Here is a 26,705-nt window from a genome sequence, read left to right on the forward strand (position 1 = left end):
TTCCGCTTTATCCGGGACCGGGTCGCGGAGGCAGCAGTCTAAGCAGGGAAGCCCAAACTTCCCTTTCCCCAGACACCTCGGCCAGCTCCTCGGGAAGAACACCGAGGCGTTCCCAGGCCAGCCGAGAGACATAGTCCCTCCAGCGTGTCCTGGGTCTTCCCCGGGGCCTCCTCCCGGGGGGACATGCCTGGAACACCTCCCCAGGGAGGCGTCCAGGAGGCATCCGAAAAAGATGCCCGAGCCACCTCAGCTGATTCCTCTCGATGTGGAGCAGCAGCGGCTCTACTCCGAGCTCCTCCCGAGTGACTGTGCTTCTCACCCTATCTCTAAGGGAGCGCCCAGCCACCCTGCGAAGGAAACTCATTTCGGCCGCTTGTATCCGCGATCTTGTCCTTTCGGTCATTACCCAAAGCTCATGACCATAGGTGAGAGTCGGAACGTAGATCGACCGGTAAATTGAGAGCTTCGCCTTTTGGCTCAGCTCCTTCTTCACCACAACGGACCGGTAAAGCGACCGCATCACTGCGGAGGCTGCACCGATCCGCCTGTCGATCTCACGCTCCATCCTTCCCTCACTCGTGAACAAGATCCCGAGATACTTAAACTCCTCCACTTGAGGCAGAACTTCTCCACCAACCTGGAGAGGGCAAGCCACCCTTTTCCGGTCGAGAACCATGGCCTCGGACTTGGAGGTGCTGATTCTCATCCCAGCCGCTTCACACTCGACTGCAAACCGCCCCAGTGCATGCTGAAGGTCCTGGTTTGAAGAAGCCAACAGGACAACATCATCCGCAAAAAGCAGAGATGAAATCCTGTGGTTCCCAAACAGGATTCCTTCTGGCCCCTGGCTGCGCCTAGAAATTCTGTCCATAAAAATTATGAACAGAACCGGTGACAAAGGGCAGCCCTGCCGGAGTCCAACATGCACTGGGAACAGGTCTGACTTACTGCCGGCAATGCGAACCAGACTCCTGCTCCGTTCGTACAGGGACCGGACAGCCCTTAGCAAAGAGCCCCGAACCCCATACTCCCGAAGCACCCCCCACAGAATACTACGGGGGACACGGTCGAATGCCTTCTCCAGATCCACAAAGCACATGTGGACTGGTTGGGCAAACTCCCATGAACCCTCGAGCACCCTATGAAGGGTATAGAGCTGGTCCAGTGTTCCGCGACCAGGACGAAAACCGCATTGTTCCTCCTGGATCCGAGGTTCGACTATTGGTCGAATTCTCCTCTCCAGTACCCTGGAGTAAACCTTCCCTGGGAGGCTGAGAAGTGTGATTCCCCTATAATTGGGGCACACTCTCCGGTCCCCTTTCTTAAAAAGAGGGACCACCACCCCAGTCTGCCACTCCAGAGGCACTGTCCCTGACCGCCACGCGATGTTGCAGAGGCGTGTCAACCAAGACAGCCCCACAACATCCAGAGACTTGAGATACTCAGGGCGGATCTCATCCACCCCCGGTGCCTTGCCACCGAGGAGCTTGCAAACCACCTCAGTGACTTCGGCTTGGGTAATGGAAGAGTCCACCTCTGAGTCATCAGCCTCAGTCTCCTCAGTGGAAGACATGACGGTGGGATTGAGGAGATCCTCAAAGTATTCCTTCCACCGCCCGACAATGTCCCCAGTCGAGGTCAACAGCTCCCCACCCGCACTGTAAACAGTGTTGGCAGAGTACTGCTTCCCCCTCCTGAGGCGCCGGACGGTTTGCCAGAATTTCTTCGAGGCCGACCGATAGTCCTTCTCCATGGCCTCCCCGAACTCCTCCCAGTTCCGAGTTTTTGCCTCCGCAACTGCCCGAGCTGCAGCACGCCTGGCCTGCCGATACCCGTCAGCTGCCTCGGGAGTCCTGGAGGTTAACATGGCCCGATAGGACTCCTTCTTCAGCTTGACGGCATCCCTTACTTCTGGTGTCCACCACCGGGTTCGGGGATTGCCGCCACGACAGGCACCGGAGACCTTGCGGCCACAGCTCTGAACAGCTGCGTCCACAATGGAGGTAGAGAACATGGTCCACTCAGACTCAATGTCCCCCGCCTCCCTCGGAAGCTGGGAAAAGCTCTCCCGGAGGTGGGAGTTAAAGACCTCCCCGACAGAGTGCTCGGCCAGACGTTCCCAGCAGACCCTCACCATACGTTTGGGCCTGCCAGGTCTGTCCAGCTTCCTCCTCCGCCAGCGGATCCAACTCACCACCAGGTGGTGATCAGTTGACAGCTCAGCCCCTCTCTTCACCCGAGTGTCCAAGACATAGGGCCGGAGATCAGATGAAACGACTACAAAGTCTATCATTGACCTCCGACCTAAGGTGTCCTGGTGCCACGTGCACTTATGGACACCCCTATGCTCGAACATGGTGTTCGTTATGGACAAACCGTGACTAGCACAGAAGTCCAATAACAAAACACCACTCGGGTTCAGATCGGGGAGGCCGTTCCTCCCAACCACGCCCCTCCAGGTGTCACCGTCATCTCCCACGTGAGCATTGAAGTCCCCCAGTAACACAATGGAGTCCCCAGTCTGAGCACTCCTCAATACCTCTCCCAGGGACTCCAAGAAGGCCGGATACTCTATACTGCTATTTGGGCCATAGGCACAAACAACAGCAAGAGCCCTCTCCCCAATCCGAAGGCGCAGCGAGGCGACCCTCTCGTTCACTGGGGTAAACTCCAACACATGGCGGCTGAGCTGGGGAGCTATAAGCAAGCCCACACCAGCCCGCCGCCGCTCACCACGGGCGACTCCAGAGAAGTGGAGAGTCCAGCCCCTCTCGAGGAGCTGGGTTCCAGAGCCCAAGCTGTGCGTGGAGGTGAGCCCGACTATCTCTAGCCGGTACCTCTCAACCTCCCGCACAAGCTCAGGCTCTTTCCCCCCCAGCGAAGTGACATTCCATGTCCCAACAGCCAGCCGCTGTGTCCGGGGATCAGGTCGTCGCGGCCCCTGCCTTCGACTGCCACCCAATCCACATTGCACCAGTCCCCTACTGCTACCTCTGTGGGTGGTGAACCCACAGGAGGTCGGGCCCACGTCATCTCTTCGGGCTGAGCCCGGCCGGGCCCCATGGGCAAAGGCCCGGCCACCAAGCGCTCGCATACGAGCCCCAACCCCGGGCCTGGCTCCAGGGTGGGGCCCCGGCTGCGTCATCCCGGGCGACGTCACGGTCCTTGGATTTTTCTCCATAGGGGTTTTGGTGAACTGCTCTTAGTCTGGCCTGTCACCTAGGACCTGTCTGCCTTGGGAAACCCTGACAGGGGCATAATGCCCCCGACAACATAGCTCCTAGGATCATTCAAGCACACAAACCCCTCCACCACAATAAGGTGGCAGTTCAAGGAGGGGAGATTACACAGTCATTATTAAATTATTAAATTATTAATAATTTAATATTTTTAATATTAAATTTAATTTAATAAAGATTACACAGTCATTATTAAATTATTAAACATTAAATAATGAAATCTTAAATTAAAATAATTAGATTAAAAATAACCCATATGTACAGGGCACGATTAATAATAATAATAATAATAATAATAATAATAAAAGCATGTCTGATCGTGTGTCCTTTCGCGCGCATGCGCAGATTAGTTCAGCAGTGCGCATGCTCCGAACTGCTCCGCTTTTACCTCAGTGTGTTTGGGATGAGAGGAGCTAACATGCTAACATGCTAACGGACAGATGAGCGGATTAAAGTCGGGAATTTGTGCAGTAAAAGTTGTGACAGTTGGAGAGTTTGTGAATAATCTGCGCTGAAATGAAGCGGCGAGCGGAGACAGGTGCGGTTCCGAGTCCGCGGTGCTGGTGTTAGTTTAGCTGAGCTAGCACTTAGCTTGTTTTGATTGATGAATTTATATAAAGTCTTTTTTTTTAGTTTAATATCATCCGGCTTTATTTTTATATCGCTCATATAATATAAAGACATAATTAATATCTAATAGTTAAATTTCAAACATGTATTCCTGGTTATGAGGAATAAATTTACTTATATTTATTTTTTTTTGGTCCATACAATAAAGCAACGATAATTAATCAATATAGACATTAATAATGATGCAGTTATTTAGTAAATCAATTCCATGCAAATATTTATGAGCTTTACTTGTGAAATATATAAGTAAATACGTTAACATCATCAAAATATATGTTTATTTACATAATTATAATATGACAGTATTTTCCATAAATATATTTATTTTAAATATTTCCTGACAGCAGGTTTTGTTTTGATGATGCAGACTGTCAGTGTTCAGGATGTTTGGGAATCAAACTTGAGAACTCTAATCAGATCTCTAATAATCTAATCAGAAATCTATAATCAGATTATTTCAGGAATTTTCTCCAGGCTGCTGTTGTGCTGTAAAGCATCTCACATGAAGATTTATAAAGATTTCCACTGATTTTTGTTTTTCATTCACATGTAGTCGATTAATAAGGACGTGTTTGGACACGGACAGGACGATCAGGAAGATCCGACACTGCATCGTACACTGAATCCTACTCCAACACACACACTCACTCCAACACGCACACACACACTCACTCCAACACACACACACACACACACACACACACACTCCCTCCAACATGCACACACACACTCACTCCAACACACGCACACACACACACACACACACACACTCCCTCCAACACACACACACACACACACACACACACACTCCCTCCAACACACACACACACTCCCTCCAACACGCACACACTCCAACACTCCCTCCAACACGCACACACTCCAACACTCACTCCAACACACACACACTCACTCCAACACTCACGCTAACACACACACACTCACTCCAACACTCACGCTAACACACACACACTCACTCACTCCAACACACACACACACACACACACACACACACACTCCACCTCAGGCGCGCACACTCCACCGCACACTCCACCTCGGGCGCGCACACTCCACCGCACACTCCACTTCGGGCGCTCACACTCCGCCGAACACTCCACCTCGGGCGCGCACACTCAGCCGCACACACTCCGCCGCGCGCACTCCGCCGCGCGCACTCCACCTCGCACGCGCACACTCCGCCGCACACTCCACCTCGGGCGCGCACACGCCGCCGCACACTCCACCTCGGGCGCGCACACTCCGCCGCACACTCCACCTCGGGCGCGCACACTCCGCCGCACACTCCACCTCGGGCGCGCACACTCCGCCGCACACTCCACCTCGGGCGCGCACACTCCACCTCGGGCGCGCACACTCCGCCGCACACTCCACCTCGGGCGCGCACACTCCGCCGCACACTCCACCTCGGGCGCGCACACGCCGCCGCACACTCCACCTCGGGCGCGCACAATCCGCCGCACACTCCACCTCGGGCGCGCACACTCCGCCGCACACTCCACCTCGGGCGCGCACACGCCGCCGCACACTCCACCTCGGGCGCGCACACTCCGCCGCACACTCCACCTCGGGCGCGCACACGCCGCCGCACACTCCACCTCGGGCGCGCACACTCCGCCGCACACTCCACCTCGGGCGCGCACACTCCGCCGCACACTCCACCTCGGGCGCGCACACTCCGCCGAACACTCCACCTCGGGCGCGCACACTCAGCCGCACACACTCCGCCGCGCACACTCCGCCGCACACTCCACCTCGGGCGCGCACACTCCGCCGCACACTCCACCTCGGGCGCGCACACGCCGCCGCACACTCCACCTCGGGCGCGCACACTCCGCCGCACACTCCACCTCGGGCGCGCACACTCCGCCGCACACTCCACCTCGGGCGCGCACACTCCGCCGCACACTCCACCTCGGGCGCGCACACTCCACCTCGGGCGCGCACACTCCGCCGCACACTCCACCTCGGGCGCGCACACTCCGCCGCACACTCCACCTCGGGCGCGCACACGCCGCCGCACACTCCACCTCGGGCGCGCACAATCCGCCGCACACTCCACCTCGGGCGCGCACACTCCGCCGCACACTCCACCTCGGGCGCGCACACGCCGCCGCACACTCCACCTCGGGCGCGCACACTCCGCCGCACACTCCACCTCGGGCGCGCACACGCCGCCGCACACTCCACCTCGGGCGCGCACACTCCGCCGCACACTCCACCTCGGGCGCGCACACTCCGCCGCACACTCCACCTCGGGCGCGCACACTCCGCCGCACACTCCACCTCGGGCGCGCACACTCCGCCGCACACTCCACCTCGGGCGCGCACACTCCGCCGCACACTCCACCTCGGGCGCGCACACTCCGCCGCACACTCCACCTCGGGCGCGCACACTCCGCCGCACACTCCACCTCGGGCGCGCACACTCCGCCGCACACTCCACCTCGGGCGCGCACACTCCGCCGCACACTCCACCTCGGGCGCGCACACTCCGCCGCACACTCCACCTCGGGCGCGCACACTCCGCCGCACACTCCACCTCGGGCGCGCACACTCCGCCGCACACTCCACCTCGGGCGCGCACACTCCGCCGCACACTCCACCTCGGGCGCGCACACTCCGCCGCACACTCCACCTCGGGCGCGCACACTCCGCCGCACACTCCACCTCGGGCGCGCACACTCCGCCGCACACTCCACCTCGGGCGCGCACACTCCGCCGCACACTCCACCTCGGGCGCGCACACTCCGCCGCACACTCCACCTCGGGCGCGCACACTCCGCCGCACACTCCACCTCGGGCGCGCACACTCCACCTCGGGCCCGCACACTCAGCCGCACACACTCCACCTCGGGCGCGCGCACTCCACCTCGGGCGCGCGCACTCCGCCGCGCACACTCCACCTCGGGCGCGCGCACTCCGCCGCGCGCACTCCACCTCGGGCGCGCGCACTCCGCCGCGCACTCCACCTCGGGCGCGCGCACTCCACCTCGGGCCCGCACACTCAGCCGCACACACTCCACCTCGGGCGCGCACACTCAGCCGCACACACTCAGCCGCACACACTCAGCCGCACACACTCAGCCGCACGCACTCCGCCGCGCGCACTCCACCTCGGGCGCGCGCACTCCACCTCGGGCGCGTGCACTCCACCTCGGGCGCGCGCACTCCGCCGCACACTCCACCTCGGGCGCGCGCACTCCGCCGCGCGCACTCCACCGCGCGCACTCCACCTCGGGCGCGCGCACTCCGCCGCGCGCACTCCACCTCGGGCGCGCGCACTCCGCCGCGCGCACTCCACCTCGGGCGCGCGCACTCCGCCGCGCGCACTCCACCTCGGGCGCGCGCACTCCGCCGCGCGCACTCCACCTCGGGCGCGCGCACTCCGCCGCGCGCACTCCACCTCGGGCGCACGCACTCCGCCGCGCACTGCAGCGCGCACTCCACCTCGGGCGCGTGCACTCTGCCGCGCGCACTCCACCTCGGGCGCGTGCACTCCGCCGCGCGCACTCCACCTCGGGCGCGCGCACTCCGCCGCGCGCACTCCACCTCGGGCGCACGCACTCCGCCGCGCACTGCAGCGCGCACTCCACCTCGGGCGCGCGCACTCCGCCGCGCACTGCAGCGCGCACTCCACCTCGGGCGCGCGCACTCCGCCGCGCACTGCAGCGCGCACTCCACCTCGGGCGCGCGCACTCCGCCGCGCACTGCAGCGCGCACTCCACCTCGGGCGCGCGCACTCCGCCGCGCACTGCAGCGCGCACTCCACCTCGGGCGCGCGCACTCCGCCACGCACTGCACCGTGCACTCCACCTCGGGCGCGCGCACTCCGCCGCGCACTGCACCGTGCACTCCACCACATGCACACTTCACGCACTCCACCACACGCACACTCCACCGCACATGCGTGCACTCCACCACATGCACACTCCACCGCGTGCACACTCCCCCACACGCACACACTTCACCACACACACTTGCGCGCGCACACCACCACACACACTTCACCGTGCACTCCACCACACGCACACTCCACCGTGTGCACACACACACTTCACCACACACACTTGCGCGCGCGCACACCACCACACACACACACACTCCATCATGAGGGGAAAGTGGCACAGATCTCACCTCACCGTATGTCAACATGGCACGATACACCATTTAGATCATCACATATTATTTTACAGAGTTTCTTAGGGACTAAGGTACAAAAGTGTGACGCTAGACAGTGTTTCCCACAGACCAGGTATCAATTTATGGTGCTCCACTGTGCTGATGAGGGAATCGTGGCGGTGGTGTCATGGCGTCGTGAAACCGGTGGTGTCGTGGCGGTCGGTGGAGTCGGTCATTGGGGTGTATGCAAAGTGTTTACAGCGGGCGGTGTTCAAACACACAGTATTTTTCTTCAGAGTCACCTGCTGGGACTATTTTAAAGCTACAAGAAGCATTTGAGATTATTCAGTTCAATCTAAATTCTTTTAAGTTCTTTAAGAGAAGACAGCTAAAACAATTTTTACCAGAACCCTGCCTGGTTTCATTTCTCGACCCAACTTTACATTACAGCGCAGGCCATTAGTTTGCTGGGCTTGATGTTGGTGGAAAACCTGTCTTTTAAATTTTTGAAAATTACTCACCAAAATTGAAGTTCAAGTTTAGTTTTTACTTTAGTTTTTTGCCTTTTTGGTGGCAATCTTTCAATCATTCTTTAGTTTACATTCAAGGAATAAATTGCAAAAAACAAGCTGGAGGTTTTTATTTTAAATATTGAACTCAACACTTACCTCAACCAATACTGAAATGAAATAAATAGTATAATGTAACAACAAAATAATAATAAAATAGATAGCATCTACTAGGCATCCCCGCGAGTATAACAACATTTTATTTGGGCTAGTGGGAAATCCTTATTTATTGTGAATGTTAAGACATTATTAATAACTTGCATGAATGCTGAAGCGGGATAAATGGGATAATGCAATAAGGCCAGTTCCTCGCGTCAAGCTGCTACTGTCTGCATCAAAATTGGTTTATAGCCTGACTCAGGGATGTCCGTTTCCTGTAAGCCAAGAAGGCTATGATAAAGCTCATCACGAGCTCGACATAGGTTACCTTTTAAAATAAGGGGTCGGAAGGCGAATCGGGAAGGCTGCGTTGTTTTTAATTAGCCTAACAGGCCACTTGCAGTCCGGGTATATGCGCACCGGCAGGCCTGTGTACACGCCCTTCCGTCTCTCTCTCTCTGTGTGGGTGTGTGCGCGCACGTGAACGAGAAGAAAGAGCACTATGAATGAACGAAACGATACGCAACGGAATTTTTCTTTTTTTTTTTCAAAATCGCGAATCTGATTGTGTGGCGATAGGAATCCATTGTGTGGCGCTGCGCAACACAATGGTCTATGTATGGGAAACCCTGCTAGAGTTTGAGAATTTTGTCCAGAAATGATAAAAAAAAAAGTTGCAGAAATTAAGGAACTGATATCAAAAGGAGGTTAAAATTAAACATCCAAACCAAACATGAGCTGAATCATCATCTGAATCACTGCTCACCTATGGTTTAAGCCACGCCTCCTACCTGAGGAGCCGTGCTGGTCCAGTGTGACCCGGTTCAATAGAGCGCATTGGACCAGAGATCCGTGTGTCTGGAGTCATTCTGCTCAAAAGGTACGCTTGTCACACTTTAGGGGGTGTGTCCATAACAGGCTTGTCACACTTTAGGGGGTGTGTCCCTAACATGCTTGTCACACTTTAGGGGGCGTGTCCATAACACGCTCGTCACACTTTAGGGGGATATTGAATGGTGAGTTGTGTGAATTGTTTGATGTCAATCAGTTTGTAAAAATCTTCAGCCACGACAGATTGAGAGTAAAATCCCAGCGATGCAGTAATAATCCCAGTCCATCCTTCCACATGGAGAACTAATCCCGTTGGAATAGGGCTGTTCCGTGTGCTTCAGCAGAGCAGCATGAACCGTTTGGGCTGCTGATATCTTTCCCTTCTGATATGTTTTGCTCTGATATGGCTGATGTCCTGTGGTTATTGTTTTGTGTGATGTGTTTGTGTTAACAGTGCTCTCGGTGTTTTTGTGTTCCTGTGCACCCTCAGGTTGGGATGACGGCAGAATTCCAGGCCTCGTCCTGTAACCCTGCTGGTCATTAGCATGAGAGAGAAGCGTTTTCATCAACTCAGGGTGAGTCGCTCGGTACGGCGGTTAAATACGCCACAGGGTTGTAAATGTGGAGCAGTCAGATGGGGGAGGTGGGACTGGATCTCATCTTCAGGCCATACTGATGCTCCTCTAGTCCATGAGCGCACTGCAGGCGAGAGGTTTTACACACCATCTTAAAAGACTCTCCTGTGGTGCAGTGTGTGAAATCCAACCTACACACACACACTGAAGAAGCAGCTGTACCTGTCAGGTTCCTGTCCTTCCCTCAGGAGAACTCCAGCGAGATCTCAGCTCCACAGAACCAAGTCTCTCGCTCTTCACTGATAGATAAACGCTGTGCGTGCGCGGTGTTTATTTCCCCATTTGTTCAGCAAAGTGCTGAACATTTTCTTTCTTTGTTTTCATTTTCTTTTTCTTTTCTCTTCGTTCGTTCGTTCGTTCCAGTGAGAGTCTAAAGTCATATTCTAGCTCTGTATTTCTAAAAAGCACCAACAGCTGATAATACCAGCAGTATGGGGGAAAATATTTGTATACTGATGTGTGTGTGTGTGTGTATAAAATATAAAATCACACTGTTTGTGTGACATCATCATGACACTCCAGCCTGTGCTGCTGAACCGTAACAGAAACCACAGTGTTGCTAGGATACGGTTTTGGCCGAACAGTCGAAACTCCTGGTGACTGATGTTTTTCGTTGCTTTATTCCTGTGTAAGGCGGTGCAGTATAAACCACAGCGGTGGCGGTGTGAGTCGGGCGTGTGCTCTCTTGTGCCGTCCACATCGTTTCATCCTTCTCCTGCTGATAGATCTGTCCACTCGTTCAGTTCAGCTCTGACTGTCTTTCACACACACAGTATTCTCCTGATGGGAAATGATCTGATGATTTCTCAGGTGTGATGTTCTCAGAGGCTCAGGATGTACAGGAATGAGAGAAATTCCAGCTGTTTGTTCTCACTAAGTCCTCACTTTGCTCTCCGTGTCCATGTGAAGGTCAAGTGGTGAGAAATTGGTGGGCTTTGTGACCAGACAGAGGAAGGTCAGATGTCACGTGTCCTTACTCCTCCTCCTCCTCCTCACCCTCCTTCTCAGGGAGAGATGAGCAGCGGCCCCGTGGCTGAGAGCTGGTGCTACACGCAGGTGAGCACGGTCAGGAAAGTAAATACACGGTCACTTCAGAGTTCAGAGCAAAGTAAAGGCAGGACTTCTGAGCAGATTAAGAGTGAACAGACCTACAGTGATGTGGTTTACTGATGGAACACCGTTTAATACTCGAGCACAAATTCATCTGTTAATGAAGTGTCCACTACAGTCCTCGCTCTCTGCGCTGTATATGCTCACTACTGCTGCAGTCAGAAGTTTACACACCCTCATCCTGGACACTTGTCATGGAACACCAGTGTTACTGTCTACAGTCAGGAGAGTTTTACATCATCGTGGACTGAGAGACTGCCAGCAAAGAAAGAAGCTCCTGCTCCACAATCCACACCTTCAAGCTCAAGTAAAGCTTCCAGCTGACCACATGGAGAGAGAAAAAAACCTTCTGGAGGAAAGTTTGATGGTCAGATGAGACAGAAACTGAGTTGTTTATCCATAATAACCAGAGGTACAGAAGAACACTGTACTAACTATTCATGGTGGTGGTAGCAGCATCGGGCTCCGGGGCTGTTTCACTGCCAGTGGAACTGATGCACTGCGCAAAGTGGATGGACTCATGAAGAACCTCAGAATTCTTCAGCAGAACCTCAAACCATCAGGAACTTGGACACAGTTGTGTGTCCCAACAGGACAGTGACCCTAAACACACATCAGAGCTGGTTGTGGAGGATAAAGCAGGAGAACGTTCAGCTTAAAGCAAGTCCTGAGCTCAACCCTGTTGGAAACATGTGGAGTGTGTTTAAAAGTCAGGTCTGTTCCAGGAAACGCACACATTTAACTGAACTCTACCAATTCTAACAAGAAGAGAGGACAAATATTCAACCAGAATTCTGATCTGGTGAACAGAATCATCAGGTCAAGGAGAAACTTGCTCAGGGACATTTAACCTAATGATTTTGACCCGGTGTTGAGTTCAGAAAACCCACAGAAGAGGAACAGTTCAGTGAAATCACTGAGAGCCCAATATCGCCATGATGTTCACGTCCATGATGAGTGTGTGTAAACTTCTGACTGCATCTGTCCATCGGGTAAATACAGCATCACCTCAACAACGCACTAGATGCCTGATATCACGATGTTTAAGATTCGGTCACAGAGAACCTGACCTCAGCATGTGTCCATTGTTTCTGTTTATCAGATTGCTGAAGTGTTGTAAACAAGATGATCAGATTAGGTTAGATTAGAGTAGGTTAGATTAGATTTTTTATTTTTTGCCCTACCCTGTATGTGTAAATGTGCTTGTGTGTGTTTTCTTCACTGCAGGTAAAAGTAGTGAAATTTTCTTACATGTGGACCATTAACAACTTTAGCTTCTGTCGAGAGGAGATGGGGGAAGTCCTGAAAAGCTCCACCTTCTCTTCAGGTCCCAATGATAAGATGAAATGGTGAGAGAGAGACAGACAGATGAAGGAGGGGAGAGGGAGGGGGATGGAGAGATTTTTCTTGAGTAAAAGACTCTAAGTAGTGAAGTCCTGAATATTTAGTGTGTGTTTTTTTTTTTTTGTCCCAGGTGCCTCAGAGTAAACCCAAAGGGACTGGATGATGAGAGTAAAGACTACCTGTCTCTGTATCTCCTCCTGGTTAGCTGTCCAAAAAGTGAAGTGCGTGCGAAGTTTAAGTTTTCTTTACTCAACACTAAGCGAGAGGAGACTAAAGCTATGGGTATGACCCTCTTCCACCCTGAAGTGTGGTGTTTATTCCTCGTTATATTTACATATTTCACTTCACTTCGCTTGTGTGTTTGTGTGATGTGTTATTCAGTGGTTTTAACGACATCATCATTGTTCCTCACCGTAACCCCAGCTCATTAGCATGTTTCACACGTTCCTGATTAAAGGAAATGTTTCTGCTCTCTAGCAAGTGTTAGAGCTTGTACAGGGAAGTGATGTTCACAATAATTTATGCATTTTCCTCATTGTAATTAGCGTTTTAATGGTAAAATGTGTTGGACTGAGATTGAGAGACTGCTGTGCCTGGTTAGAAATCTTATACTGAAGCAACAGCAGGTTTAATTCCAAAACGTGTCGAGTTTCACCGAACAAGACTTCTGGATAGTCAAGACAGAAATCTACAAATAACCCAACACCCATAAAACACAGCTTATATCAGTTTTAATTATGATGCGTGTTTAGTGTCTTTCTGTTTTGTTAAAGTAATTAATGATAAAGAAATTTAAACCTGACTGATTTTTTTTTTTCCTTCCTTTACAGAAAGCCAAAGAGCCTATCGATTCGTCCAAGGGAAAGACTGGGGCTTCAAAAAGTTCATCAGGAGAGATTTCCTTCTCGACGAAGCAAATGGCCTTCTTCCAGACGACAAGCTCACTCTGTTCTGTGAGGTACGGTGTTAAACTGTGTGTTAAAACCATGTGGTGTTTTTGTTTTTATTAAAAGAAAACAAGCCACAAAAAGCCAGTCGTTATTTCCATATGTTCGTACAGTGCGATTGGAGCGATCTGTCCTACCCATAATGCACTGCAAGCAACCTCAGTTTTGCTAAAAGGAAGTGAGTCACGTTACAGGTGCAGGATCCACTCCGTGTCGTGCTGCGACAGTAAAATGGTCAACAATGTGATGATGTGGTTGATACTACAACTGCCCTGAAGCTGATTATTTTCCGACCCAAATCAATGTTTTCCTCTTCTGTGCAACACATTCCAGTTTAATTAATTAATAACACGCAAACGTACAACCCTATGCTATCCCATAATTCAGCTGGAGCCTACAAATAACACAAGAATTCCCGCGGGGAGATTGAAAGAAGAGTTAGGGTTAACCCTAGGCCGTCTGAGGCGCAGCAGGTTGCAGAAATATGTTTTTAATTTTGCGGCGTACACGAGTGTCATCTGTGAACGTCCAGGTCAGAGGGTGGCGGAGTATAGAGGACTTGTCCTTACGACTTACTCACGTATTCTGAGAGCGTACTACGGTTACAGTCGGGTAGTAGGTACTGAACTGTAATTAGTACAGTACATACTGAGTATTCAGATGCAGCCTGAATTCACAACTTCTGACCAATCAGAATCCAGAACTCAGCAGCGCTGTGGTGTAAAGTTGCGATGTTGTGTGTTAGCCACTAATGAGACACTGATTGCATAGTTTATTATGTAGCTAGCCAATAAAGGACTTTCTCATTTTCATTGGAGATTTTTGTAAATCTCCAGTAGACTTCTGAAATGCCTTCGAGGAGTTATTAAGACCAGGCAGAATCATTGGACCGCTCGCTGCAGCAGCCGATTAAGTCGACTGTCAGTCACGTTCGCAGTATCGACTCCGTCAGACAGGTTAGTAACGATTTAATGAACACAAAACTGTCAAAAATAAATCTCTCAGTCTCCGTTTGCTCGAGTGAGCCGAGACGGCTGTGTTTCAGTGGGCGTCTTTTACAATCCTGTCCCTGTTGATGAGTGACGAGCACCGCCCACTCGTACAGCAAAGCAAACGAGGAGAGGGAAAATACAGATCAGTGCATTTTACAGATAATTAAGAGGATATTGTCTGGAGAGAGAGTCTGCAAGTCTCAGTGAGCTCTGCAACAAGGTTCACCGTTTGCTGGGAAATTGGCAATTTAATAAAGCAAATCAGATGCAAATTGCAGATCGGCTGTTTCCCATCATTAATTGGACAGCTCTCGAGACGAGGCAGTGAGAAACATGGTGGCTGTTAAAGCATTGCTGGAGGTTCTCTCTCTCTCTCTCTCTTTCTCTCTCTCTCTCTCTCTCTCTCTCTGTTTGAAAGTGCCTTCCTTCAGCATTCTGTTGCAGGTAAGCTGGAAATAAACAGTTAACAGTAACTTTTTCTGTAAATATAAATAGGACTGTAACTCGTGCATGCTAATTACTTAACCTCTAGAACGGTTTAAGACATCATCGGTGTGGCCATTTGTCCATTTTTGTATAAACGTCTCTAACACTCCGGTTATCCAGTTAACAAGGTTCAGGAGAGATTTACTGACCACTGCATTAAGAAACTTTGTTTGAGCTCACCTGGTTCTGCAGACAACACACACACACACACACACACACACACACACACACACACACACACACACACACACACACATGACCCAACATGCAGTGTATCAGAGATCAGAACACAGTGAAATAAGAGTTTAAAAGGGTCTGTGATGCAGAAAACACAAAACCCCTCACATCAGCTCGAGAAAAATTCTGATTATGAACCGTCGCCATCTTCAGTGACTGCGATCGATGACGTACGGAAGCATATTACTCCCACACCATCAAAAGATAAACAGATCTGTATCATCAGGGTCTCCGCGGATCCTTAAAAAGTCTTAAAAAGTCTTATTTTTAATATGTGTTTTTTAAGGTCTTAAAAAGCATTATATTTCGCTATTTTTTGAGCTATGGTATTAAATTTCACATGGGAGGTATTAAATTTCATCCGGGTAGCCTACGGTAAATGAAAAAAAAACATATGTCTGGATTTTTTTTTCCGCGCTAACGTTATTTATTCAACCAGCGTCGTTTATCAAGATGCTGAACAAGTAGCACAAGAGTCGTTGTGTGTCTAGCACTAGTTCTAATAGCGCAGGAACCACGCCACTGGGGGCAGTGTGTTCTTTTATCCATGTAGTAGACAGTGATGGGAATAACGGCGTTAGAAATAAACGGCGTTACTTTTTTTTAGTAACGAGTAATCTAACTAATTACTTTTTACATCGTTATAACGCCGTTCCCGTTACTTACAATAAAATACTATGCGTTACTTTATTAAAGCTGTTCTCATCTGGCACGCTGCTCGTTCAGCCTTTCTTTACTCTGCTTTAGTGTGGGGCGGGGAGACACGAGACAACGGCACAGTAAGCCAATCAGAGTAGATTTGGACAACATACGTAGGTAGGCCACGCCTACTGCACTACTGCGCGCTCTTTCAATCAGAAGACCCAGCGATGGCGAGCGGTCAGCCCAGCACTGCGCTTTCACACTGGAAATACAGCCAGGACTTTTCATTACTTGAAATAAAAGGCAAGCGTGTTTACGTGCAATGCACATTATGTCGAGGAACAAAGCGTTTGTCCTCGTCAGTGGCCAGTAATTAGTAACAATTTTAATAACTACAGAAATATATTACATTTGATAGATGTCTTATCTCACATTGTCCCACAAAAATATTAATATAGTGTATATAACATTACTAATTGGTTCTGTTAAGTGTCCATTTCAGTCATTAAACACATTTAACATTCACTTTTATTATGATTACACTAATTGAATTTGATTTTTTTTTTTTGAGGGGGAACAAAATGTAACGGAATAATTACTTTCTCTGGTAATTAGTTACTTTTATGACAAAGTAACTCCATTACTAACTCAGTTACTTTTTGGGAAAAGTAACTAGTAACTATAACTAATTACTTTTTGAAAGTAACGTGCCCAACACTGGTAGTAGAACCATTGAGAGTAGAGCAGACGAGGAAGAAGTGGTTGAACTTGAACATGAACGGAGATGGGGAAGTGTAAGTTTAGTAACAAGTGGCTTGAGGAGCCAAAATACAAAAGTTGGCTAACAACAGCAACTTCAGAATATGAAGCGAGATGTAAGGTATGTCGGAAAGACATCAAGTTAACAACAATGGGCTGTAAAGCCCTTGACGCTCACTCGAAAGGGGAAAAGCATATGCGCTATGCTGCTAGTCGGGCAACAACAGTCCCCAGAGGCAGTTCGATCAGTAGTCAAACTTCCTTGCTTCCTCACTGTTTGTTCATGGCAGTACCCTACTATTAAAATATTGAGAAAGCAGTTAATGTTCTGTTTTGTTAACTGAAGATCAATTTGTTTCCTCACTGTTTGTTTACAGCAGTACCCTACTATTAAAATATCGAGAAGGCAGCTAATGTTCTGTTTTGTAAACTGAAGATGCAAATTTTTTATAAAAAAAATGCTTTGAACTTAACCTAGAGTGTGCTTTTTTTTTTTTTTTACTGTACGTATTTGTTCCGCGGTAGTGGTCTTATTTTTTATACTCAGTGGTCTTAAAATGGTCTTAAAAAGTATTATTTTTGCTGGTCAGAAATGTGCAGAGACCCTGATCATGTTATAAAGTGAAAGTTTATTCTTATCACAAGATGTTTTTCATGATTTCACAAGAAACTTTTCTTGTTATAACAGAACAGTCTCTGTTACAACGTGATACATTACTGTTATAACAAATCACGTTGTACCGTGATCTCTTGTTCTAACGTGATTATAACATAGTGATAATTTATATTGTTGGGCTATAAGGTGAAACGGATAAACTGAGGAATTATGGCTCATTTACATGATTTGATTAAGTTCTGCTTGATGCCTGGGTTGAGATGTGGTGAGATTATCGAGCACGCTGGACGATACTCTCAGAAGTATGTGTAAGATTAAATAGCATCATGTTATAACGTGATGTTTGTGTGTCGTAATAACCTGAAAATATCTCGTGAAAACTTCTGATCACAAACTTTTCACACTATAGACAGTGTTCCAGCTAGTTTATTTATTTAACCAGCGCCATGCCCAAATTTATATGATTTACCAGTGCCACGCCCGACTCATGATTTTCCAGAACTTTCCAAGAATTTGTTCCACCACGGAAAGAAAGTGCGCCCTAATGAGTGTTGACCAATCACAGCACATGATTAGGGCGGAGTCATAGACATGATCTGTCAACCATTTTGTCTTATTACAATAACGAGTCAGTGCAGTAAGTTACAGTGGTGCTTGAAAGTTTGTGAACGCTTTAGAATTTTCTATATTTCTGCATAAATATGACCTAAAACATCATCAGATTTTCACACAAGTTCTAAAAGTAGATAAAGAGAACCCAGTTAAACAAATGAGACAAAAATATTATACTTGGTCATTTATTTATTGAGGAAAATGATCCAATATTACATATCTGTGAGTGGCAAAAGTATGTGAACCTCTAGGATTAGCAGTTAATTTGAAGGTGAAATTCGAGTCAGGTGTTTTCAATCAATGGGACGACAATCAGGTGTGAGTGGGCACCCTGTTTTATTTAAAGAACAGGGATCTATCAAAGTCTGATCTTCACAACACATGTTTGTGGAAGTGTATCATGGCACAAACAAAGGAGATTTCTGAGGACCTCAGAAAAAGTGTTGTTGATGCTCATCAGGCTGGAAAAGATTACAAAACCATCTCTAAAGAGTTTGGACTCCACCAATCCACAGTCAGACAGATTGTGTACAAATGGAGGAAATTCAAGACCACTGTTACCCTCTCCAGGAGTGGTCGACCAACAAAGATCACTCCACGAGCAAGGCGTGTAATAGTCGGCGAGGTCACAAAGGACCCCAGGGTAACTTCTAAGCAACTGAAGGCCTCTCTCACATTGGCTAATGTTAATGTTCATGAGTCCACATCAGGAGAACACTGAACAACAATGGTGTGCATGGCAGGGTTGCAAGGAGAAAGCCACTGCTCTCCAAAAAGAACATTGCTGCTCATCTGCAGTTTGCTAAAGATCATGTGGATAAGCCAGAAGGCTATTGGAAAAATGTTTTGTGGACGGATGAGACCAAAATAGAACTTTTTGGTTTAAATGAGAAGCGTTATGTTTGGAGAAAGGAAAACACTGCATTCCAGCATAAGAACCTTATCCCATCTGTGAAACATGGTGGTGGTAGTGTTATGGTTTGGGCCCGTTTTGCTGCATCTGGGCCAGGACGGCTTGCCATCATTGATGGAACAATGAATTCTAAAGGAAAATGTCAGGACATCCGTCCATGAACTGAGGCCCTGTCCACACGGCAACGGATTCAGGTGAATCTGATAAAATGTTTTATCGTTTCGGCCTGGCGTCCACACGGCACCAGCGTTTTGGGTGCCCCAAAATGATATTTTTTGAGAACGGGTTCCAGAGTGGAAAAATCTGGCAACGGCGCCGTTGCGAAGTCGTCTGGATGAGTAGAACGGATTTGTTTACGATGACGTCACAACCACATGACTAGAACAAGCAGCACTCTCGCGCGCATCATTCGTAACAACAACAGCAACAATGGATAAGAATCTTTATTATTGGATAAGAATCTTTTGAAATTGTTTACACATTAACCTGACTGACCTGCCAGACAGACAATTTACACCTGCTTTGATGAACAGAAAGTACAGCCTTCCACACAAAGCAACAGTCACCTGACTATAATGGAGGCAGAGGGGAAAAGGGTCAGAAGACCCTCAACAGGCTGTTTTGTATGAACCACTGCATTGCATTCACTTTTGTATTCAGCTTTTCTTTTAAATAAACAAGTAACTGAACCATTTCTCAAATTTCTTTTTTTTATTGGATAAGACTGCTTTTCAAAATGTTCACACACAATATAAAAAGTTATATAAATTTTATATAAAAATGCTTTTCAAAATGTTCACACACAATAAGAAAATTAAGTTATATAAAACTATGCACACTAATAAAACTAATTTGTACACACAGAAGGCACGATTTCCTCGCGTAGTCGCAGCCATCTTCTTCTTGTTGTTGTGTGTTTGTTCCTGTGAGTGCTTCACGCCGGGTAGAAGAAGGGGTTTATGCGCATGTGTCCTACTTTTTCTATTGTTCTGGTGTCTCCGATGGGACCTGGCATGTGTATTGCATCGTTTTCAGCAAGCGTTGCGTTGCCATATGGACCTGATATTTTACTGATCGGTTGCCCATGTGGACGCAATATTTTTTTTACCCGCTAAAAAAAAATCTCGTTGCCGTTGTCATGTGGATGTAGCCTGAATCTCAAGAGAAGGTGGGTCATGCAGCAAGACAACGACCCTAAGCACACAAGTCGTTCTACCAAAGAATGGTTAAAGAAGAATAAAGTGAATGTTTTGGAATGGCCAAGTCAAAGTCCTGACCTCAATCCAATGGAAATGTTGTGGAAAGACCTGAAGCGAGCAGTTCATGTGAGGAAACCCACCAACATCCCAGAGTTGAAGCTGTTCTGTACGGAGGAACGGGCTAAAATTCCTCCAAGCCGGTGTGCAGGACTGATCAACAGTTACCGCAAACGTTTAGTTGCAGTTATTGCTGCACAAGGGGGTCACACCAGATACTGAAAGCAAAGGTTCACATACTTTTGCCACTCACAGATATGTAATATTGGATCATTTTCCTCAATAAATAAATGACCAAGTATAATATTTTTGTCTCATTTGTTTAACTGGGTTCTCTTTATCTACTTTTAGGACTTGTGTGAAAATCTGATGATGTTTTAGGTCATATTTACGCAGAAATATAGAAAATTCTAAAGCGTTCACAAACTTTCAAGCACCACTGTATGTTTGGGAAAACAGCGGTGCCTACAAACGCACAAAAGAGAAGAATTAGTGCAAGTGGCTCACAGAACTGAGCGTCTCTGTTTGTTAGAACATCAGTACATCTAGGAGTTGAGGACGAAATAAATTAAATCAAAATTAGGACTGATAAAGCGAAACTAGATATACAGTTCTGTACAAGTTTTATTCACATGTAAAGAAATGCTGTCGACCAAAAACAGCTTAAAAAATAATGAAATGAAATGTTTCTACATTAAAAAAATACTATAAACCGTAATCAGTGAGCCATAATAAATGAAACAGAGTCAGTATTTGGTGTGAGTCGACCCTTTGCTTTAAAAAAAATATCCGTCTGAGGTCCAGAAGAAGAAGAAACCTTTACAGGGCTCGAAATTCTTTTTTTTTTCACCAGCCAGCCGGACTAGTTCCCTTCCAGAGTAACTCGCCAAACAGAAAATCAACTCGCCAAAATTTGTTCATGTATGAATTTTACTTCTGTCAAAAATAACGCAAAAGAGAGTCGTTACCATTGTTCATGACTAATGTGCATTTATTTCAAGACCCGAGTATTTTGATCCTGTTGTTAAATACATAAATGAGAACAACACAGAGCACCATAATATAATATCAACAAATAATAATATATTGGAAAACTTGGCAACTTGGTGTATGAGTATTGAAAACAAATATACTTACTATCATGACTATAGCACCCAAAATATGTCCAACATGCTTTCTGTATTTCACCATTTATGAGAGAGAAAGCATTCGGAGCGTCATATTGACAAGGAATCGACTTGAAAAAAATTAATTATTCCATAAAAATCGTATCGCAGCCAAGGCCGACCCTGCTCCCACGCTTGCTTATAAGTCCTTTGTCGTTTCTCCTCTTCAGACCGAGGTCGCTTTGTCCCCGTCTCTGGCGGTTTCTGTACACCTTTCAGAAAATTCCACATCGCAACGTAGCTTTGGCAGATGTAGATGTAAACAACAACAAAAACATGCGTTTAAATGGGCGATAATGTGGCCACATCTATTGAATTTGATAACATGATGTGGCAGCGGGGGCGTGGCCAAGCGTCGGTCTGCGAATGGAGGGCGGAATCAGGGAAGGTAAGTGGTGGAATCATTGCACCTGATGGGGATTAACCTGTGTTTGTGTGTCTTCCCCAGTGACCGCGCCCTTTAAAAGCAGAGGAGAGCAGAGAAAGGGAGCTCTCTCTCCCCAACCAGAACACGTGTGTGTGTGTGTGTGTGTGTGTGTGCGCATGCGTGCGTGTGCAGCTGGGAAGCGATAAAAGGCTGAAAAGCTAGCAATAAATAGTTGATTGAGAACTCAGTTCTGGCCTGCCGTGCCTCTGTGCTCCACCCACCTGGTCCAATACTACACGTGATTACCGCGATATTCAGCGAGATGCGTTATATGCATGCGCAGTAGTGAAAAAACCGACAGCCTGACTCGTACACGATATGATTCGGAATTCTTCGGTATTTTCCGTCCTGCCGATAAACACATCGATTAACACAGACACGGCACGCGCTTAATATGTGGCAGCTTAAGTTGACGGTGTGTCTGAATCTTCACTTCATATAGATTTTTTATTTTCAACTAGTGACAGGAATTACCCGCCAAATGGCAAATTAAGTCGCCTCGGGCGACCGGACCACCGCGAATTTCGAGCCCTGCTTTATTTGTCACATGCACAGCTCAAGCACAGTGAAATTCATCCTCTGCATTTAACCCATCTGAAGCAGTGAACACACACACACACACACACACACACACACACACACACACACACACCCAGAGCAGTGGGCAGCCACACTACAGCGCCCGGGGAGCAGTCAGGGGTTCGGTACCTCGCTCAAGGGCACCTCAGCCCAAGGCCGCCCCACGTCAACCTAACAGCATGTCTTTGGACTGTGGGGGAAACCGGAGCACCCGGAGGAAACTCACGCGGACACGGGGAGAACATGCAAACTCCACACAGAAAGGCCCTCGCCGGCCACGGGGCTCGAACCCAGAACCTTCTTGCTGTGAGGCGACAGCGCTAACCACTACACCACCGTGCCGCCCAGTGAGGTCAGTTTTATGTGGAAATGATCTGTAGGTTTTACTGAGCATCTTGCAGAACCAGCCACAGTTCTTCTGGACACTTTGACTGTCACACTCGCGTCTTCATTTTGCACCAAAACCCAGCAGCCTTCATTATGCTTTCTTTTTTTAATCTGAAAAGTGTCTCTTATGGAATATGCTGCTCAGATACAAACTTTTTTTTTTCCTATAACGTTTAATCTTGTGCTGGAAAACAAAGTTTGGACTCTAAAATGTTTTTGTATTGACTCAATAAAGTACAAGTCATAAAATAGAAATCTATAACAAAGTTTGGATGAAAAAAATAGGGGGCCTAGACTTTTGCACAGAACTGTGTGTGTGTGTGTGTGTGTTTTCCTTCAGAGTCATTTATTATTTTAGATGTACCGACTCGCTGCCTGTCCAGCCAAACTCTAATCATTCATATCTTCGTCAATGATTAATGAAAATGTTGCCTACAGTGTTTGAATTTCATTGTTGTCTTTTCTGGTGAATACTGTACACACACACTCTTCCAAAGCGTATTCACGCGTGTTTGAGACTCACCCCTGATCTGCTCTTCCTGTTCCTCTCCTGCCCCAGGTGAGTGTAGTGCAGGACTCTGTAAATATCTCAGGTCAATCGAACACAAACGTGCTGAAAGTTCCTGAGTGCCAACTCTCAGATGATCTGGGAACTCTGTGGGAGTGTTCACGCTTCACTGACTGCACACTGTGTGTGGGGGGGTGCGAGTTCAAGGCCCACAAATCCATCCTGGCAGGTAAAGACCTACAGTCATCCTCCGTTTAATCTCCAGCATGAGGCAGATCTTAATTAACGTCCTAGATTTCAGGAGGTGTAAGCTCCAATGGGTGCCTGAAGATCTCAGCAGATCAGGTCTCAGGTAGATTGGGCCTGTGTTATTTCACATGGATTAATCCATCAGATGTCAAGCAGATTGGTTCTGTAAGATTTTGGTTCCTCAAGATTATGGGTGGTTTGAGCCTCTAAAGTGGAGGTCCACAGGTGGAGGTGGATTGGCACCGTAAGATTTCAGAAGGATTGGTTCTCCAGATCTCCGGTGGATCTGTTCTGCAAGATCCTCCTAGACTTGGGCCTTCTGCTCCCTCAATATCTTGGGCATATCAGGTCCCGTAAGATCTCAGGTGGATTCAGGTCAAAGATCTTGAGCTGAGTGGTCCTCTAAGATCCTCAGATGGACCACTAGATGTGTGTTAGTGTAGTCCTCCGGGTTTAGGGAGATTGGAATCAGCAGACTCCTGTAACCTCCCCCCACCACCACCACCACTATGTTTTATATGGTCCAGTCCCTGAACTGTCCTTAAACGGTCAAAAATTGATCAGTTTAATGAGTAAAAGTGTTTAGTAGAGTGATTGATTGAATGTTCCAGAGATGAGGTATATTTTCATATTTTACAGACTCTCAGCTTACCTCACTGATCTTAATGATAAAAACAGACAGGGGGAAACAATAAAGAAACTAAGCCGTGTTTGCAGACACTCGTAATAAAATACTGATGGATGTCTTGCTTTCTCGACAGCGAGATCGCCGGTGTTTAATGCCATGTTTGAGCATGAGATGGAGGAGAGCAAGAAGGTACACTTTCACTGTGATTACTAGACGTTTACAGCAGCTGTTTGAGCTGTCCTCACTTTGTCTTTATTTCCTCACACGCAGAACTGGGTGGACATCAGAGACGTCGAGCCAGACGTCTTTAAAGAAATGATGGGGTTTATATACACAGGGAAAGCCCCAAATCTGGAGAAAATGGCCGACAGCTTGTTGGCAGCAGCTGATAAAGTAAGCGATGGAGCAACATGCTGTTATATCATTATTATACAGTGGCATGCAAAAGATTTGGCACCCCTGGTCAAAATTTACTATTACCGTGAACGGTTAAGCAAGTTGAAGATGAAATGAACTCCAAAAGGCATAAAGTTAAAGATGAAACACACTTCAACATTTTAAGCAATATTGGTGTATTATTTTGGTTTTGTACAATTTTAGAGTGAACAAAGGAAAGGAGTAACTTGCAAAAATATGGGAACCCTAGGAGATTTGAGCACTCAGATCACTTTGACCAAGGTCTCAGACCTTAATTAGTTTGTGAGGGTTATGGCTTGTTCACACTCATCGTTAGGAAAGGCCAGGCGATACAAATTTCAAAGCTTTATAAATACCTAGGCTCCTCTAACCTACTCCCAAAAATCAGCATCCATGGGTTCTTCTAAGCAGCTTCCTACCACTCTGAAAATGGTTGAGGCCCACAAAGCAGGAGAAGGCTATAAGAAGATAGCAAAACCTTTTCAGGTTGCCATTTCCTCAGTTTGAAATGTAATTAAGAAACGGCAGTTAACAGGAACAGTGGAGGTCAAGATAAGGTCTGGAAGACCAGGAAACATTTCAGAGAGAGCTGCTCGTAGGATTGCTAGAAAGGCAAATCAGAACCTCCGCTTGACTGCAAAAGACCTTCAGGAAGATTTAGCAGATTTTGGAGTTGTGGTACATTGTTCTACTGTTCAGCGACACCTGCACATATATGGCCTTCATGGAAGAGTCATCAGAAGAAAACCTCTCCTGCGTCCTCGCCACAAAATTCAGCATCAGAAGTTTGCAAAAGAACATCTAAACAAGCCTGATGCATTTTGGAAATGAGTCCTGTGGACCAATGAGGTTAAAATAGAACTCTTTGGCAGCAACAAGCAAACGTAGTATGTTTGGAGAAAAAAGGGCACAGAATTTCATGAAAAGAACACCTCTCCAACCGTTAAGCATGGGGGTGGATCAGTCATGCTTTGGGGTTGTGTTGTAGCCAACGGCATGGGGAACATTTCACGGGTAGAGGGAAAAATGGATTTAATGAAATTCCAGCAAATTCTGGAAGCAAACATAACCCCATCTGTAAATAAGCTGAAGTTGAAAAGAGGATGGCTTCTACAAATGGATAATGATCCTAAACACACCTCAAAATCCACAATAGAATACCTCAAGAGGCGCAAGCTGAAGGTTTTGCTCGGGCCCTCACAGTCCCCTGATCTGAACATCATTGAAAATCTGTGGATAGACCTCAAAAGAGCAGTGCGTGCAAGACAGCCCAGGAATCTCTCAGAACTGGAAGACTTTTGCAAGGAAGAATGGATGATGAACATTCCTCAAACAAGAATTGAAAGACTCTTGGCTGGCTACAGAAAGCATTTACAAGCTGTGATACTTGCCAAAGGGGGCGTTACTAGGTACTGACCATGCAGGGTGCCCAAACTTTTGCTTCAGGCCCTTTTCCTTTTTTGTCATTTTGAAAATGTAAAAGATGAAAATAAAAAAATAGTTTTTGCTTAAAATATAAAGGGAATGAGTCATCTTTAACTTAATGCCTTTTGGAGATCATTTCATCTTCAACCTGCTTAACTGTTCACAGTAACAGCAATTTTGACCGGGGTGCCCAAACTTTTGCATACCACTGTAGATTTGAAAAGGTTTTAAGTGGTGGTGTTATATTTATTGTACAGGGATGAGAGTTTTCCGCTTTTTCTGAGTAAAAAACGAGCTTTTTATATTATGCCAAATCCGTTGAGAATTTTTTGTATTAATTTGGGGGGGGTTGGGGTGTGTTCCTTCATGCTGTTCAAACTTTATTAACTCCAGCGATGTTTACACATTATTTGTAAGTCGCCATCTTTAGTTTCGTTTAATCTCGTTGAATGTGATGTAAAATTTATCTGCATTGTTATTGGTCAAAACATCGATGTTGAGACCATAATAGCCAATCCGAACAGTTTTTACAGACACCCACACCCGCTTTCTTTTATCAAAACTTACACGTTCATGAGCTGCATATCAAAAATACGCTCCTCTAATCGGTGTGTTTTTCTCAAGATGCTGAATACTATTGACAAGCGAGATGAAGCGAAGGTACGTGAAATTGATGCTGGTATAAAAACAAGTTTAGCAAAGCGAGAGAGGAGTGTGAGAGAGAGAGAGAGAGAGAGAGAGAGAGAAGAGAGAAGAGAGCCGGGTTAGAGCATGTAAAAACAGGAGGCGTGTATGAGACGTGTGTTTCAGTGTTCTCGACACAAACACTCACACTACAAGGTTTCGTCTCGTACGCTGAGCCGAA

General features: G+C 47.6%; 1 protein-coding gene across 3 annotated transcripts in view; it reads left to right on the forward strand.

Annotated features, from left to right (window-relative positions):
- The first annotated feature begins 3,601 nt into the window (after positions 1-3,601).
- The window catches only part of LOC132892089 (speckle-type POZ protein-like A), a 28,898-nt gene continuing 5,794 nt past the window's right edge, over positions 3,602-26,705 (forward strand). The window contains exons 1-9 of one of the 3 annotated variants that reach the window (XM_060930475.1): positions 3,602-3,777; positions 9,996-10,080; positions 11,050-11,196; positions 12,478-12,599; positions 12,725-12,876; positions 13,425-13,552; positions 23,173-23,350; positions 24,132-24,187; positions 24,269-24,391. In XM_060930475.1, the coding sequence (XP_060786458.1) occupies positions 11,101-11,196; positions 12,478-12,599; positions 12,725-12,876; positions 13,425-13,552; positions 23,173-23,350; positions 24,132-24,187; positions 24,269-24,391 (855 nt within the window). In that variant the 5' untranslated portion in view covers positions 3,602-3,777; positions 9,996-10,080; positions 11,050-11,100. Of the gene's footprint in view, positions 3,778-7,621; positions 9,555-9,995; positions 10,081-11,049; positions 11,197-12,477; positions 12,600-12,724; positions 12,877-13,424; positions 13,553-23,172; positions 23,351-24,131; positions 24,188-24,268; positions 24,392-26,705 lie in introns of those variants that run through there. The other 2 variants (XM_060930476.1, XM_060930477.1) reach the window with 2 other exon arrangements.

This window comes from Neoarius graeffei, chromosome 9 (assembly GCF_027579695.1).
Source record: "Neoarius graeffei isolate fNeoGra1 chromosome 9, fNeoGra1.pri, whole genome shotgun sequence".
NCBI lineage: Eukaryota > Metazoa > Chordata > Actinopteri > Siluriformes > Ariidae > Neoarius > Neoarius graeffei.